Raw genomic sequence first — 17,995 nt, forward strand, 5'->3', positions numbered from 1 at the left:
GTCTGCCTGACTTCTCTCTTTTTTTCTTCTTCTTCAAAAAAATAATACTTTCTCTATCTAGGATGGAGGTTTCTCTAAGCTGTCTTCCAAATTGCATCAGCCTTAAAAGATAGTACCATAACGGTGCAATTGCCTGGTCCGCTGCTTAGAAATATAAGAACTGAGGCAGCATCCACAGCAAAGATCAGTGCTTTGTGAAGGAAATTTGAGGTTTATTATATATTTGAAGTTAAAAGTAGTTGTTAAATTTGTTTTTAGAAATGTCTTTTGGAAGATTAGTTGAAAATGAGACCTAAACAAGAAAGAAGAATATGCTTGGAGTCAGATCTGAAAGTTTTCATATCTATAGAAGTATGGGAGGTTTTGTTTGTTTGTTTGAAGATTTACTTTTTTTTTTTTAGTTCTGTATCAAAATAAACTCATCTGAAAAAAAGGAAGAATGATCACTTAAGCTAGTGACTCAGGTGAATATCAGCACTTGAAGGAAACAACCAGATGGAAAATAAACTTTTTTATTTTGTAATTCTGTGTGCATGGGTATATTTTTGAGGCAACTAACCTAACACAATATTGGTTTTGCTAGGGGAAGCTTTTAGAGCAACAACTGAATGTTGCCTGGAGCATACACAATACTGACCTGTATAAAAGAATGGCTTAAAGTCTGCATATGTGGGAGAAGATTTTTGACATGTTTAAAAAAATCTGTTCCATTAGAATTGTAAAAAGTAATTCTTCTCTTTCCTCTCTCCATCTTTACAAGAGAATCCAAATCACTTCTGTCGGCTATTTTCCTTCTTTGGTCTGAATTATCATGTGCTAACTGCATACCTCATTCATTGCCTGCTTGGCAGCAAATGTCTATTGCAGACAGTGCTGCCTCCTTCTCCCAGTTCTCTCAAAATTGTATTAATGGGCAGAACACCTCCAACGTTATAAAACTCTAATATGTCCTATTTCTAGGTGATAAGATCGTTCCTATATCATTTGAGAATCAGTGTAAAAGAAAATGTCATTAATTTACACATTCTGAATCTGTTTTCCCTCTTATTTGTTTCATAAGTGATTCTTCTGCTTTTTGAAAACAATTATGTAGCTCACGAACGGTTAAGTGAACAGCTAAACTCTATCAGTTCTTCCTCTGATAGAAACTTGGAAGCAACCCTAATGTGTTTTCCATCTTTGAAGTATTTTCCCAGAGTCCCTTCGGTGGCTGATGGCTACGCAGCAGTTTGAGGCATCCAAGGAACTGATCCTTCAGTTCACGCACAAGAACAGGGTGAACACGGAAAGTGACATCAAAGGAGTGGTGCCCGGTGAGTAGGACAGACAGACAACCGCAAATCCCTCCATTCAGATGAAGTTGCTTGCGTTTCACTAATGGCTGCACATGGCATTGCTGCCCAGAATTAAATAATCCATTTACTGCCTGTAAAATCATCCTGTTCATTCATTCATTCATTCATTTTGCTTTTCTTGAAAAACAATTCCAAACTCCAGCACTGTGTTTAAAATTACTTGGCCTGTTGAACAGTCCTAGTAATTATAGTCTCATCTTGCAGTGCCATATGTCTTTAGAGACATCTCTTGAAGAATTTTACCATGGCTACAGAGTGCGCCTTCAGCCCTGTGTGCCTCTGGAAACTGTGTTTTAAGGAAGCTGCTTGCTGGGATCCTGCCCATCACGCAACATTTATTTTGTTGGTTTGGAGAAGCGGCAGCACTTGAACCCCCAATTCTGAAGTGCCAGCCCTGTGGCAGACCTAAACCACGTTGCAGTTTCTCTTTAAAGCCTTGCTCCAAGAGACATTTTGCTTTCCTGTCCTGCATCCTCTGAGTGACACTGCTCTGGGGATGGGGGTCCTGCAAGCCGCAGCGGTAGGGTGCAGTTTTTGGTCGAGAGTCTAAATTATTGGTTCCTTGGATTACTGATGCTTTAGAAAGAGCTGACTCCTCTTGTCATCAGGATTGTCACTGAAATAGCCGTGCTCCTGTCTCACAGGAAGAGACTTTGCAGAAGAGACTCTGTGTGTGGCCCTAATTACAACGAAGGCAAAGACTTTCTGGATCTTCATCGCGCTGGTGCACCTGTCAGATTTGGTTCAGGCTCCCCTCTTCCTTCTCACAGGCCTGACGGTGCCCGTAAACACCCATTTTGCACTGTCACTTGCAATCTGTATCAGACTACCCACTAGTCAGAAAACAGTGGAAACGTTTCTTTTTTTTCCCCACTTTTTCAAACCCTACCTGCTCTGACCCCAGGGGCTGCAGGAAGACCTCACCCAGTAGCTCTGCCCACAGGTAGGGGTGATGCCTCCTGCGCTTGGCTGGTACTCGCTGTCAGATGTCTCTGGGGTAGCTGTAGCTTCCATCAGTCAGCGCTAAAGGCATCAGTCCGCACTGGAACAGACTTCGTCCAGAATAGAAATATTGTCACCATTAACATCAGTGCCTAATGAATGAAGCAGTCTTCATCAGTGAGGGGTGAAAAAGTCTGATTTGGGTCTGTGGTGTTCATACCCAGGTCACTGCTGTGATTTCTGGTGCAGTTGGCAGTCTGGCGTTAATTAGCTTGTTTGCACGTAATTGTGTCTGTCCTGGGTCTGTGTCGCACACAACATGGCTTTGCAATGGAAATGCCATTTTTCTGGTAAAGTTCTGAAAAGCATAGGGGTATATGAGCAGCCATTAACCTGGTGACCTTCATCCCCCCCTTTTTGCAGATCTTCCCCAGAATAAATGATGGATCTTGGAGAAAACCTCTCTCTGAGGCAACAAAATGTCTCACAATTGGAGTTTCCCAACAAACTCTAAATTTGGCTTTTCTCAGTTAGTCAGCTTCTTGAATTTGCAGATGAAATTAAATGTATTTTAGGGGAAAGAAAAAATAAATTACCTGAGTTTCCTTTAAGGAAAATGATAAAGATGCAACTGTGTGCTAGAGGGATTTATTTAAGCCATGTATAATGATATTGTCCATGGAGGAGTGCTAAGTATCAGAAAGGTTTTATGGCTATTACTCGCAACTGATTACTTTTTCCAGCAGTTTCGTGGTAGGGGTATGCTCCTGCTTAAGGAGGGACTCCCTTTCATGTGGAAAACAGAGTGTTATTACACATCTTGATGCTGTGGATTCTCTGCCTGCAAATACTTTTAGATATAGCAGTTGTCAGTACATCACCCTTTGCAAACTTTAAGTGATACAGAACATGGTCATTTCTGTCTTCTTGTTGATGCTGGATTTGTTGGGCATATTGCTGGAGTTTTTTATTGTTTCTTCCCTCGCTTTTTCTCTTTAAACTCTCTCTGCAGCCCCACATGTTAAGGCTTTCCTGACCCAGCTCTGTAGGCACGCTGCATTTCTGTAGCGAGAGTAAGAGAGAAGCAGTATCAAAAGGATGAAATGAGCTTAACTAAAAATTTTGGAAGGAAGGACCTTCTCTCTCATTCCGGGTGCATGGGAGTGTTGATGGTCTGAGTGGGGACAGGAGAAAAGTAGAAATCCCGAATGAAGAATGTGATCAAACCACAGGCCATGTGTCTCCAGTGGGTCAGTAAGCAGAAGAAAGCATTTCTCTGCTTTTGTGTGTTATAATCACATACCCATAGTGGCTGTAGCAAGGAATGAGTAAAAAGCTGGTACTTCTCTGGCAGAAAGGATGCTATGGAGCCTGATGCAGATATCCCCTATTTCCCTTTGACTCCATTGTTGAGCTTTTCTATCTGTGTGGAGGGGGTTTTGTTTGTGATTTGTTTTATCCTTTGTTTTCCATCTGAAAGGGCTGGAAACTGTTTTGCTCTAGTTAGGGGCCATTGTGTTGCTGTTTATTATTCCTCGCTGCGTTGTCGTAACAGCCTCCTGCGATTGAATTACTCCCAATACAATTAAATGATAAACCGCTCACTTGCAGTCCCTTCCAGCTGGTAACCCCACTGTAATTTTACTCATATGTACCAGTCAAATTAGTGTATCCTGTATAACAGATAACTGCAGGAGTTACAGTAGTTTCATGTGTACCCATTTTGGCAGCTGATACGAGTTCCATAATAAAAAGAAGTAGCAATCAAGTGGGTGAAGCATTTCTGGGATAGAAGAAAACGCAATTTTTAATTGCTGTCCAAGCAATGAACAGGCTTATTTTCCTTTCTGAAGAATCACACCATTCCCATTGCCTGCTGAAAGCTTTTACTGGTCCATTTGGCTGCGGTCCCATAGTGGAAAGTGCCACTAACCTTCTGTAAGGCCTCTTTGCTCGACAGGGAGGTGGCCCACGTATTGGGTGGGGAAAAAAGGAAGCAAAATTTGTCTGCTGTTTTTGAATCAATCCATAGGGTGGGAGCAGTTTGCCAGTGCTCTTCTGGGAGATGTCTCTGAAGAGAACAACTAAATGTCTGGACAGTGGTCCAGCTGCAGCTGAAAGGTCCGGCAGCTGTGGTAACAACCCATGTCTGGAGAAAATCAGCATGGGCAGTTGATGGGCAATGCTCAGCCAGCCAGAGAGTATGCATGGCAAACAAATTAAAGTGAGACAAGGGATGTTGATAGGAGTCCAGAGTGTTATAAATTAACATTGCCCTTATCTTCTCAGTAACCTGCCCCAGGGGTGTAATGTAGTGTATCTGTTGTTGGTTGCAAAACCAAAGGAGAGCTGCCTCCTTGACAGCTTTAAGTGGCTTTATTTTTGAGTGATTGGTGCACCTTGTGATTTTTGGCAGGAATAATTAGCCTTCATAAAGAGATTTTTGGTTTTATGTGGTCATATTTTCTTCTTTAATGCTTAAGAAATCTAGGTGTGCTAATTAGACATGGTTAAATCATCCCTATTGTTTTGAGTCTCAAAATTTCACCAGTTGGCTCAAGACTTTACCCTGTTTTAGAAAGAAAAGTTTAATTTTGTATCAAGGGAATGATTTTTATCCAACTGCATATTGAAATGTCATTTGTAAAACAGGCTTGGTGAATTTTATTGACAAATATTTCAAAACATTATCCCAAAAAGTCAGCTTCAATCATGAGCAAATGAAATATTTTGATAATATTAATTCATTACAGGTTTTTCACTGCCAGTTTCTCCAAAAACTTCCCCATCTCTTCGCTGTTCCCCTGTGGAACAAGAAACAAATGTATATTTCAGTGCAGCTGCAGGGCAGTCATTTTGACCTGAGTGAAAGAAAGCTAAGGAAGCATGGAGATCTGGTTAAAGAACAGGAGAAAAGAATGTTTTGGGGAATTGGAAATCTGAAAGCACCAACTGTCCTTCCACCTTTTAAAGGTGTGTTGAACATGAGGTGGCTTTCGTTATTTTGGTAAGATGCATGTTTTTTCTGCGTGTGGGGCGAAGGGTCTGTTGGCTGGAACAGATCAACTGCTGCCAGCAGATCTCCCCTGCACCAGCACCTGGCCCTGCCGGTGTGTTTGGCCGTGCTGGGAAAGGCACCACTTGGGAAACCCTACCAGGAGTTACCTGGGTGTCAGACTTGATGCTTCCATGGAAGCTCCCCCTTGTGTGGTTCTCCTTCTTTTTCCCTGTGGTGGGAGACATTTCAGGTGGTCTGTAACAGAAAAATAACTGCTTGACCAGGCTGAGTAACAAAACCTCCTTTTTGCTCATCTCTAGATAAAAATTGGAGTGCTCCTGCAGACAGACAGGTTATGGCTGTTCCTTTCCAAGGTTCCTTTCAAAGCTTAGAGAAATAATATTGATGTAATTACAAAAGTGACCAGCAAAGATCAACCATTCAAATAGATGCAAAGACTTTAGCATGCAGGACATGTTGTGGAGAGGAAGAAGGGCTACAGTGCTGACAAGTAGTGTGTGTGCATATGTGTGTGGATTGCGGTTAGGAAAGCTGTGGTTTTCAGAGGCTTTCCTTTTAATGAAAAAAAAAAAAATTATCATTCACCTTTCTTGCTACTGAGCAACATGCTTCCATGACTTTTCTTTTATAAATAAGCTAGTTCCCTGTTTTGTTTTGCTATTTTTTTTCCTAAGCCTGAGGCTTGGATCTATGTACTTGCATGTTTTTCTTTTTTCATTGGGTAAATAGCAGAGGGAAGGGTGAAAAAGCCTTATGTCTGAAAGTCAGTCTCTTTCCCTAATAGAAGAGATTAACTCTCCCTACAAAGCTTTACTCATACCCTTAGACAACGACACCTACAACTACGCCACTGTTTTAAAGCTTGTGGTGGATGAAGAGCCGGGTGTATTAGCTAGAGAAAGAAAACAAGTTCCCTGGTCCCGTAATGCAGGTAACTCCATGTGATGCTGCTACGTACAAACCTGCCAGATGTGTTCCTTTACCAGATCCTGTTTCTTGGTTGTTTAATGTTGCCAAACTTAAATATCCCATGCAGGTCCCAGGGGGCAGTCAGGTAAATGTGAGAAATTTAGTTAAAACCGTTCAAGGTGCTACTTGAAGGCATCCTTTAAGTCTTAAAAAGGACTGTGTGTCAGCCACAGAGATTTCCATCTCACACAAAACCAGCCAGTGATTTCTGTTGCCCTCTTGTATGTTAAATCAGCTTTCAGGAGGGGCTGGGTTTCTCCTGGTGGTTCCCTGTTGTCCAGGAGCAGGAACCGATGGAGTTTGTGCAACTCTTTAGGGACACGCAGCACATGATAAATAGTGAGTAACAAGAATAAAACTGATCACTGCAAGTCCTCTTCTGCTGGCTAGGTCTACAGGAATGGAAGAGGAGAGCCCGTGCGTGCCCTGACTGTATCCTTGGTGAGGGCCGTAGTAACCTCCGACAGCAGCAGGGTTTGGAGGGGACAGGGGGGAAAGGGAGCACTCTACTGAGACCTTTTGATGCCACTGGGAAAAGCCAAATACGCTAGAAAATTAAAAAAAAAAAAAAAGGGGGGGGGGTGTCAGCCTCTATTTAAGCTTGAATGACTCTTTCTCACTAGTCGAGTCCTCCGCAGACCCTCGCTGGCCACTCTCCAGCCTGTGGCAGCTGCTTTGTGCCCGGCTGGCACACTGGCTCTTTGTCCGCAGTGCTGCTTTTCCTCCCGGAGGAGCCGGCTTTACGGGGCAGGAACCGCGTGCGGAGGGCTGGCAGCGAGCCCTGGTGCTGCCCCGGCCCCTGTGCACCGAGAGGGGAGAGAGAGGATGGGGGAGTCTGGATGTGGGTGTGAGGGGCAGGAGAGGAGACCACGGGGACCAAGTGGAGGTGGAGAGCAGTAAGAGGGGACCAGTGGACAGGGGAGAGAGGAAGTAAGAGAGTGAAAAGAGTTGTGGGAGCAAAGAATAGAGATAGTTGGAGGGGCTTAGCGGGGCAGAGGTACAAGGGATGGCTGTAGAGGAAGAGGAGAGGAAAGCTAGAGCATGGAGACCAAAAGGGCTGCGATCATTTGCTTCCCCCTGCCTCCAGAACAAGCTGTCAAGGCCAAGGAGTCAATCTCAGCTTTCTTCTCTTGTGAAATCCGCTGCTAAAATGTGTGCTTCACCCCTCCGTACTGCCCAACTCACCCGCCCTGCCTGCTGAGATTTCCTCCATAGCTCCGGTGCTAGATAGCAGCAATGCATGTGTAGGGATCTGAAATCACCCGATGGCCCAGATAGGGCTACACACAGTGACATTTGATGTGTTCTTTGTGTTGCTTTTTGGTTGGTTTTTTTTTAATGTTGGTAATGTTAGAGGAATGTAAACATTGACAAGTCGTGCTCTGGAAAATGCAAGAAGTCAGGTTGCCTGGGCAACCCTTGCTTGGCCTCCTGGCATGAAGGCATGATGATACAGCCTTTAATAACATGATTACGACCTATTTTTTCCACAGGGCATAGGATGGACGAATCAGTGCATAGGATGGACGATGCTGTGGGAATGAAGCTGTTGTCTGTTCCTCATTTGTTGCAGAATTTGGAAGGTGTGTAGTGAATGAGGCAGAGGGTTGCAGAAGGAAAGAGGACAGTCTTGGGGAAATGAAGCTGAATGCCTCCTGAAGAGCTGTACTCGTTCCCTGTGTCTGCCAGGGATGTTCTTGTACCATGATGGAAATTTCCCTGGAACCAGGCTCTTTCAGTGCTGTCACTAATCACAATTTCTTCAGTGTCTGTCTCTAGCATGTAATTCTGGGGTTTGATTTGCAGAAAGCTGGGAGCATTTATATTGGCACCTACAAGGCTGCGTGATTTTTCTCATTCTGAACACAATTCCTTTGTATTTTATCTCTCTGCCTGCAAAACAGGAATAATCTTTGTCCTTACACTTACAAGAAGGTGGTGGAGATGATTTCGTTGGTATTTATGAAGTACATGAATATTCTGACAGCACTGTAGGAATGTCTCTGAGGAAACCTGTGATTTTGTACTCACTGGGAGGTTTGGATAATAAGGCTGAGGGGCACATGTTGAATGGGAAAGGTAGAGACATCACTAATGGCTGCCCATTTGCTGACTGTAGTGAGCATTCTGGGGGAAAAACTAATGTGTGATCATCTAATTAAGTGCTGTATCATAATGCATATGAGCAATTGAAGATTGCAATGGCAACCTTACGTCTAGCTTTTCCTATTTTTTTTAACGTAATTAGAAATACAGGATTGAAACAAATTATTGCAAGCAGACCTTTGCTATTACAGTATTCGAGTTATACAGTTGCTCTTATGAAATGAGCTTTGTTTTAAATGTTGTTAATATTTATGTCCCATGCTTTTGTTGGAAGGCCATTCCAGACTCCAAATTGCTCTTGTACTGCGTTATGTTTTAGCATTCAATTCAAATACACTATAGCTGTCCAGGTTCTTTGTCTTTCTTCCCTTACCATTTGCTCCTGTCTCTGACTGTCTTTATCTTAAATCTATTTTTCTCTTTTCCCATGCTATGTGAGCAGACAGCAGCCCTGTTCCCTTACTGAGCTGAAGTTCTCCTCTATCTCCTATCCTTTTATAAATAGGCTTGCCAAAGCTTTAGTTTCTCAAATATTGGTGACCAGAATTATAAAAGAGCACCAATATTCCATTGTCTGAATTGCAAATACCTCATGGACACAATAAACTGGTGCCTTATAAGTCACTTGTGTTCAAGTAGTATATAACCAAGTCCATCACAGTATTTGCTAAAAGCTTATCTTCCAGCGGAAACATTTACCATTAGTCCCCGAGCATTTTACCTTGTATTTTGCATTTTTACTTGCTTTTGCCACACAGGGTCCTAAGCTCACCCAGTTCCCTCTAATGTCCCATTTCTGTGCTGTACTGCTGGCAGTGCTTCACTTTGTCACCAGCAGACTTCACTGGCACATTCCTAAGGTTTGTGCCAAGCTCCCTAGCGAGGTTATTAAACAAGATTTCTTTTTTTTTTTTTTTTTCACAATAAGATGAGTCACCCCACCACTAACCTCCTGCCATCCACTTATGATTTCTATTTTTCTATCCCTTATTGCTGTCTGCCCATCAGTCAGCTCCTTACCCACCTCATAATTTCTGTATGTGACTTGATAGCCTTCAATATTCCTTCACTATTAGGCTTTTCAAAAATGCAATGTATCAGGCTGCTAGTCCTCCACTATAAAAATAAATAAATAAATAAATAAGCACAAAGGGAATTCATGGAGACAGAAAACCTAGAAGGTATAAATAACCCTGTGTACCAGTAACTCAGTATGGCTGAGAGTAGGTTGCTTCAGCTCTGCATTTCAGACTGGTCTACCTCCTGCTGCAGAGCTGTCATGCTCTGCGGATTGATTGAGCATCTGTGCTGGGCTTCCATAGCTCTTTTCATGTTCAAAGAGCTACTGACAGTATCGTTTAGCAGCCAGAAAAATCCAGCAGAAGTCCGTCACCACAGGACACTTGTCATTTTGGACATCCTTTTTCGGCTGCTTGATTTGAGCTTTGTCTATTTTGTCTTTGCCAAGTGATGCAGAGATGGGTGACTTCATTTGAAGGCTTTAAAGATACTTTCTGATTTTGAAAGCCATGCTCCTGAAACACAGAGGATCCCACGAGAATTCAGCAGCATCGGGAGCTGGAAGCTTGTAGGGTTCCCCTCCCCATGAGACTTTTAGTGTCTCATGAATAGTTTTAATTTCCACTGAGATAAAGAGTTAGCTTGTTGACAGTTTTCCTACTGAGCCCCTGAATAGTACGCCTAGAGTGTGTGTGGGCTCAGGAGTATGGGAAAACTCATAATGGGCCTCTGAGTAAATAGATAAAAATATTTTTTATTTTCCACACTCTCCTTTCTGGTAAATCAGTCAGAACTGAAATGTTCCATGCAAATTCCTTCTGAACTGGTGACTTCAGTGCAAAATCAAAGAATAGGTTGGGGGTAGAGGGAGTTTTCCTGGTGTTATTCCAGTAACTGAGAGAGCAATAGTTTGCTTCCATAGGCTTTTGATAGGCATTGGCTTGACTTCTCTTTTAAGATCTTAATGTTGACCTCTGAAGTCCAGGCAGCCTAAGAGCTGCCGCTCTCCTGATGCCCATCACAGTCAGAGCGGGTCCTTTCGTGCACGCAGGCTGCCTCCAAAGACAGCAGGCCACTTAAATGAGAGCCAGTTCTGTAGCTGATGACTTTTTTGCAAGTCACGTAGCTTATTTGTCGTTATCTGAATGATATTTTGCTTATTGTAAATGATTCCTTTTGCAGTAGGGTTTTTTTTTTGTGAACGGCTGACTGGTATATATAGGAATAAGGGATGGAGAAAGTAGTCAGAAAGATAGATGGTGTTGGAGATTTGGGGAGAGATGTTCATCTGAAGCAGGTGACTTCGATTTGGAGTTTTAACACGTCATAGAGGGATGGAGGAGTAAACAGCTGGCAGAGCTAGGCGGCTTTCAGTAAAAAGTCAGAGCTGTTTGCATTCTTTGGTATAAGATTTGAGGCCAGGTTCTTTTTTTTTCTTTTTTTTCTTTCTTTTTTTTTTTTTTTTTAATCCTTGTAATGCAGCTACATCTGGAATCTCCTCTGGGACATTTTCATATAATGATGCTATGTATCCATGCAGCATAACCCCCATCAGAGCAGAAGCAAGGGTCCGCTGAAGGGAGACTGCTGCATGAGGCAGGGTAGAGAAGGGGTGAAATCTCCCTCCTGTGTGATCCTCGCTGCAGCTGAGCAGAGGAGATGTTTGCCAGTTCACATAACCCACCGGCTATCCATTACTTGAGGGTAGAACAGCAGTTCAGTGAAAAACGCTGACAAGAATTAGTTCAGAAAGACTGATTTATAAGAAAGGTTAAAGGGGGCCTGGGCGCACATGAGAAGGAGGCGTGACAATAAATAAAGAATATGTGGATTGTAGCAACCCCAAATGTATGAACAAAGCAGGAGTGGAGGGCAAAATGATGTTTGGCTCCGAAGAGAAGTGTAACCAAGTTAAGTGTTGCTTCTCTTAATTTTATTAAGTTGTGGCTCAATAAAGCACATATTGACAATAAAATCTACTTTCTCTGCCCAAAGAAAAAAAAGTAAAAATTACTTTGAGAAACAAAAAAAACCCCAAATTAAGAAAATCTGAAGAAATGGTATCAAGGACTGTCTCCTGCTGACAGAGGAGGAGATGTTTTACTTTGACAGGCCAGATCTGGTCATTCTTAGACAGTTTGAGTGTGAACCCTTATGTCCACATGAAATCTGTGCTATGTGTGTTGTTTGGGTGGTGATTTTCATTGTTGCCCTTCAGCTGAAATAGTAAACAGTCACGGACAGCTTTTCAAAACCTTGTGCTGCTTCTAGTGCTTGCTTTGACTTTTTCATTGTAGAAGGTTTGGCTTGGGCTCAATTATAGGCTTCATAACTATGTTTTATCTAACCGCTTCAGTTGTTCTGAATTATTTTATTCCCACTTACTCCTTTCCAGAATCTTGCTACAAAAATCATTTTGACCTTGCTCTTTGAGATTAGGTACCATCTTTTTTCATTGCTTATTTTTTTAATATAGCCCTGATCCATTGTTGAGCCTGCTGAGTGCTCCTGTAGTACAAATATTAAGTTGACCGATTTTCTCTTTTGCTCCACCTCTGTTTTTATGCTTTTGTGAGCTTCATGCTACGTAGATTCGGGAGAAATGGCTGTTATCAGGTAGTAAGGAAAGTAGTATGGCAATCTTCTGCTTAAGTACAAACATTAAAGTAAAATACCCTTTGCTGCTTTTCTCAGAAGCGTTCCCTGTAGTTAGTCTAGACAGAAGACCAGGAGTGACCTGTGAACAGTGAATAGCTCAACTATTTGCATATAAATAGTGTTTCTTTGATTTATTATTTTTATGATACAATTTTCAAATAAGAGCAGACAAACGTGTCTTTTGTTTGGTTTGTAAATTCAGGTGATTTATCTCATTTTTTTTTCCCCTGCAGCTTGCTTTTGTTTTTCCCTGTCTTGCATCTCTTAGATTGCTATTCAGTGGAGTAAGGCAGAGGTCGGGGCAGGCCAGTGCGGACAACTGAGGACACCCGGGCTAATTGCGTATGCACAAAGGGAACACATGCACGGTTCAGGACAGGACCACGCTGCCGCCTTTAAACGCAGTCAGTCTAGAAAGCAGCAGGACAAGTCTTTGCCCTAAAAAGCAGTCCTAGTCTGTACTCTGGGAGTGCATCGTTTTTGTGATGCTGCTTTATAGCTACAGCTTCTTCCGTTTTTACCGGACTTCATGCCCTTGTAACTGCCTCACTGATGCAGTAGCTTGGAAACAGTGTTTTTGTTGGTACGCTGAGGTAGGTGTTCAAGCTCTAATCTAGTGATATTTGGGAAGTAAGCAGTCCCCTTCATTTTTGTCTGGTGCGAACAAGAATATCAGATGCAATGTTTGCAAGCTTTGTGTGTTACTATAGCACTGTAAAGAAAAGTTAGCTTGCAGCTGCCCAGCACTTCAAAGACACGGTGAGGCTTTAGCTCTGAAACACAAAGACATCACAGCTGATGATGCCCAAGGATTTTTCCTTAAGGAAATGTCTTCTGTTTAGGACATCCACCAGATTTTTATTTTTTTTTAAATATTTGAAATGTAGAGGGGAAGAGGATGAGCTGACATAGTGTCCTAGCCACTTCTTTCTGAAACCTGAATTTGAGCAAACCTCAAAAGATTCCGATGCAAAATGGGTTTGAACTCCAGTCCTTTCCATGGCTTTTCAGGTGTGCAGTGCAGAAATGCAGCAGATCTTGTAACAGAGCTAAGGAGACTGTCTTTGAGAGCAATCCTGTACAAGCACAGTCCTGCCTGTGGGGATTTAAAAATTAGCAGAATCCTGAAGTTCTTCAGGAAATTTTATATCACGCTTGCTGGGATCAAGCTCCATACTGCCCCCATTCTACATACACGTTTTAAACTGGGAGAAGCTTTGGGGTGTGAAGGAGTTCTTGGGCAGTTCTTCAGCCCCAAGAAGGTTAAGGGAAGCCCGGAAGAAAAGGAGAAACCTGAGGTGGACTTTAGGCAAGTAGTTTAGCGTTTTTATAGCTGCTGTTAGTGAAATCAATAGTGTCCTGCTCTCCAGAATATCCCTCAGAATATCTGTAGTTCACAAGCAAAGCTTATCCTCCTCATTCTCCCCAGTGAAAGAATAATTTTCGTTTGGTTTGTTTCAGAGCTGGAAAAGGAGATTGCCAGGAGACCGAAGAAAGTCTGCATTGTTAAAGTGGTGGGAACCAGGAACCTGTGGAAAAACATCGTAGTATTGTGTGTGAACTCGTAAGTCCGATCTCCTTCTGTTTGAATAGTTGTGTGGTTGGTGAACTGGAAGCAGTAATGGAAAATGATGGGGGAGCTCCTGTGTTTCTTAGTGTGGGACCCCTCACTTGTGTCTCTGATAAATGATCCTGGAAAAACACCAGCTGTTGCAGGGAATTATTTTTATGGAATGTGGAGGAAGTCATTGGCCGTTTCAGGGAGCAGCACCATGTGTTTTCTCAGGTGTCGTGCTGCAAGCGCGTTGCTGTCACCAGTGGTCTTGCATGGATATGTGCTGGTACATGCTCATGCATGCAGACATCTGCTGCTGGCACCCTGGGTGGGATTTTTGAAATCACTGATGCCACAGGAGTGCAAGTTCAAGTTGTTTACATCTGATATATCTGTATTGCAGAGAAAGATGTTGCTTGCCAGTAAATACAAGCCTGCTCCCTTGTATAACAGCTGTCCTTGATAGGTCTTCAAAAGCAGGTTACAAAGTGCTTCAGCTCTCCCAAATCGCGCATGGGGCACGCAGGGAGAATGTGCAGTCTCCCACAGAGCAATGTGATGCCTGTGTCCTAAGGCTTCAGCTTGGACATGCCTACATGGACAAAACCAGGCATCTGCCTGAGGGTTTTGCAGGCTACAGGCTCCGAGACCTTCTGCCCAGAACTGAGCACCTTGTACAGAGGAAATAGACGGGCTGCAGATTTAGCCCCTAACCAAACCCAATTTCTGGAAGGGCAGCGGCAGTGGATTTTCAAATTTTTCAATCTTATAAAAATGCTCATTTGAATTCCTTTCGTTATTTTTTTCAGATGGGAGGTGGGGAGAACACTGGAAATCCCCCATCCTCTGCTCTGTTTAGAAGTATGTGGCTCTCTTGTGGCTTTTTTTTTAATCACTTCAGGGACCTACTCTGCAGCCTTCGTTCCTGTTAGCAGGCTCATAGATCAGTCATAACCCAGAGAGGAGAGCCCCTGTGCTGGGCAGATCTGGGCAGTCACCCAGAGGCACACAGACTTCAGGCGTTGGTCTCCCGTGTTATCTGTTGCGGAACCAACTCTGGTTTTATAATTTTTGTGTCTCTCTCCCACCTCCCAGTGGGTGACTTCCTCTGTTCTGAAACAGCATTTTCCTCTTAGGCTGAGCTGATAGATTTAATAGTCAGTGTTAACGGTATTCGTGAAAAATGTTTATGTGGGGAATTCTTCCCTTCTCCCTCACCCTTTTTAATTACGCACATTTGGAAATTCCCTAAACCAGAACTAGGCAGCCCAAAGAGTGACTTCTGGCAATAGTGCACGGAGGCTGTTTGCTGTCCAAGAAGCCCATGAAGCAGATGTGTGTTTGAGGAAATAGCCTTCATGTTTGTTTGTAGGGGGTGGAAAAAAAACTATTGAATTTTAATTCTGTTATTCCTGTTAGATGGGGCTCTGCTAAATTTGCGTAGCATGGAACATAGAGAAGGAGCCTTTTGCAGGGAATTACGAGACATCAAGGGAGATAAACGTATTTAGTTTTAAAAGCAACTGTTCTGAGCTGCTTAGCAAGTTAAGATAATAGAGTAATTCCTGGGGAAGCAGGCTGGAAAGCAAAGTGCAGATGATACATCAATTTGGTTTATAGGTCATGGCCTAAATAACTTTAGCAAGTGTGTTTGCATGCACAGAAGAGAAAGAGAGAAGATACACACTGTTTAACTCTGCCCTCTTATTAAGTATTGTTTTGCTGATTAATATTTCACTTACGGGAGGAATCTGTTATAATCTAGATATCCAAAGCAAATGACATTCTTGTATAAGAGCAAGTATTTGTGCTGGGTTTTTTTTAGAGGGGAAGGTGTTTGGTATTGGGGGTGTATTTTTGAACTATAGCATTGAGTCACAAGATTGCAAGAGAAGTTCCCCAGGCCCGGGGCTGTCATGTGCTCAGAGATTGTGTATTCCCCCACCTGTTTCTATGCTTATATTAATATCCAGTTTACACTGACAGAGCTTCAAATTCCTGACATTCAGGATAGAGGGGTATCAGTGTAGTGTACCTGCCATTCATTTTTTGGAGACCTGGACCCACGCCTGCTGCTCTGTCAGGCACAATTAATTTGTGACAGGAGGTTTGTCTGATCTAAATGCCAGGGGCAGGAGGCCTTTGCTGACAGGGGTTTTTGTGCTGCGATGGGGACAGTTGGGAGCAGTAACCTCCCATAGCAGCTCTGCCGCAGTTTTGTACCCTGTCAGGGGTGATGGCTGGGGCCTCTCATCCGACTTCTGTACCTCCAGATCCCTGCTCACCCTTCCCTCTTCTTCTTCTTTTCCCTCTTCTCTCTTTTCTTTTTTGGGGAGGCAAGGGGAGACAGGAGAAAGAAGAATGAAATAGAGTGGCAAGATGTTGATCACTGGCATCACGAAGAAACTTTTAAAAGAAGGGTAGATGCATTGCTGTGAAGGGTGGTGTAAAAATGTAGATTGAATTAGGGCTTATCGTTTCATCACTGTAATAATCTTTGCAGCACGTGTGACCTCAAGTACTCATTTCTAAGGGGTTTTCAGTTGTAACAGGCTAGCTTGGGAAGTGAGATGCAGTCTTTAGTACGGCCAAATGCCACAGGCAGGTGGGTCTTCCTGGAAGACACATCTGTACTGCGTGGTGTTTTGCTGTTCAAGCACACAGGCTGCTTCATCGCAGCAGCACTGGCTCTGTGGCTGTCAGCAGATGCACCGGGAACGGAGAGACGACCTCCTCAAGATAGGGGAGTTCTGAAACACGCTGGGATAACCAGTTAGACGCTAGGAGTCATTATAAAGTTGCTTGCACCCTGATCTTGAGCAACAAATGAAGCCAGCAGATTGCAAATGTCTGGTTGTATAGGGGTTTTTCTTTTGTTTCTTATGATCATTGCTTATTTTTACAGTATCACCTAGAAGTCCGAGTAGAGTCTTTTTGCACCAGGTGTTGCATTTCTGCAGCAGAAGAAATTCTTTCCCCATTATCACGTTCCCAAGTTGAATTACGTTGCAGGGCACGGCTGCCTTCTCAGCAATGATGTCCTCTTGCCCTCTCCTGTTCCCTCTAGGCTGACTGGTTACGGCATACACCACTGTTTTGCGAAAAGCATGATGGGGCACGAAGCGAAGATGGCGATTACGCACAACTTCTATGCAGACTACTACACCATGGCCGGGATTGCGCTGGCATCCTGCCTGGCCATGTGCCCGGTGGTCGGGTTTCTGGGGAGGAGAGGAGGACTCCTGCTTTTCATGATCCTTACAGCTCTGGCATCGCTTCTGCAGCTGGGCCTTCTCAACTGTAAGTTGGAGATGAGTTTTTCTGGACCACACGAGTTTGCCATGCAAATAAGGGACCAGAAAATACTAGCATTTCCTTTGCTTTGCTCAGATTTGACATGCTGTACACCTGCTTAGTTTAAGAAGCTGAATTCATTTGAAGGATTCCCCAAATACTTGTCTTAGGTTCATTAACAAAAGGCATTGTGTTCTGGATGAGTCCCTGTAGTGAAGCTCGTATGAACATTGGGGCTGCTACTAGAGCTGTCACTTAAAAGCAAACAAACAAACAAACAAAAAGCACTTCTAATTTTATTTCAGTGGAATACTCTCTGGGGAAAGAGCTGAGTAGGGGTTGGAAAGGGAAAACTTTCTCACTTGAGTCTGTTTCTTGAATAGCTTCCAAAGAAGCAGAAGTTAAAGGAATAGGTGTATGTCCTCTGCCTGCTCCAAGCATCTTGCTACATGTGAGTCATATACATGTAGCATTGCAATATGCAGCTGAGAGACCCTACTTTTAACATGGTATGTATGTGTAGTCCATGTGAACGTATACGCACAATTTCGTGAGGTGACACAGCTTCCCAAATGGGTTGTTCCTGCCAAAAGCAAGAGTGTCCCACCTCCTCCTTTGCAGGCAGTGACCTTTCTCTGGCCCTTTTGAGCTGCTTCAGGTATTAAAACTGCTACATAAATATTCCCTTTTCTTTTTTTATTTTATTGCCTTGTCTTAATTTTCTGTTGGTTGAGGAAGTTGAACGTGATGGATCAGAGAGGTGTTGAAGCAGAGGGAAGGTGGGATGTGCTTTGCCACTCTCACAGTTGCCAGTCGTTAGACCCCTGTCCATGAAACCTTACCCAAAGGAAGGGGGAAGAGGGTTGAGACATGCTTCGGACAAATTGGCTATAAGAAAAACACCAGAATACTGGTTGTTGCTGTTTTTAATTTCCAAGTTTAGAAATAATTAAGGGCTTTAGCGAGAAAGAGTTTCTTGCATTGAGGATGGAAAGATTTCACGTTCCTGCATGCTGAAGGCAACCCTGAGCCAGCAAGAGCTGTCCATATTTACAGACCGTGTTTCCTGAAAGCATT

At 43.2% G+C, this 17,995-nt stretch overlaps 1 protein-coding gene across 5 annotated transcripts in view; it reads left to right on the forward strand.

Annotated features, from left to right (window-relative positions):
* SLC22A23 (solute carrier family 22 member 23) overlaps positions 1-17,995 on the forward strand; it is a 118,719-nt gene that overhangs the window by 86,910 nt on the left and 13,814 nt on the right. For 4 of the 5 annotated variants that reach the window (XR_012653711.1, XM_075052175.1, XM_075052173.1 and 1 more), the window contains exons 5-8: positions 1,186-1,313; positions 7,779-7,868; positions 13,531-13,633; positions 16,692-16,924. Coding sequence is in view for 4 of the 5 variants with exons in the window: in XM_075052175.1 (XP_074908276.1) it covers positions 1,186-1,313; positions 7,779-7,868; positions 13,531-13,633; positions 16,692-16,924 (554 nt within the window). In the remaining variant the exon portion in view is untranslated. The remainder of the gene's footprint in view (positions 1-1,185; positions 1,314-7,778; positions 7,869-13,530; positions 13,634-16,691; positions 16,925-17,995) is intronic. The other variant, XM_075052176.1, reaches the window with a different exon arrangement.

Source organism: Buteo buteo, chromosome 20 (assembly GCF_964188355.1).
Source record: "Buteo buteo chromosome 20, bButBut1.hap1.1, whole genome shotgun sequence".
NCBI lineage: Eukaryota > Metazoa > Chordata > Aves > Accipitriformes > Accipitridae > Buteo > Buteo buteo.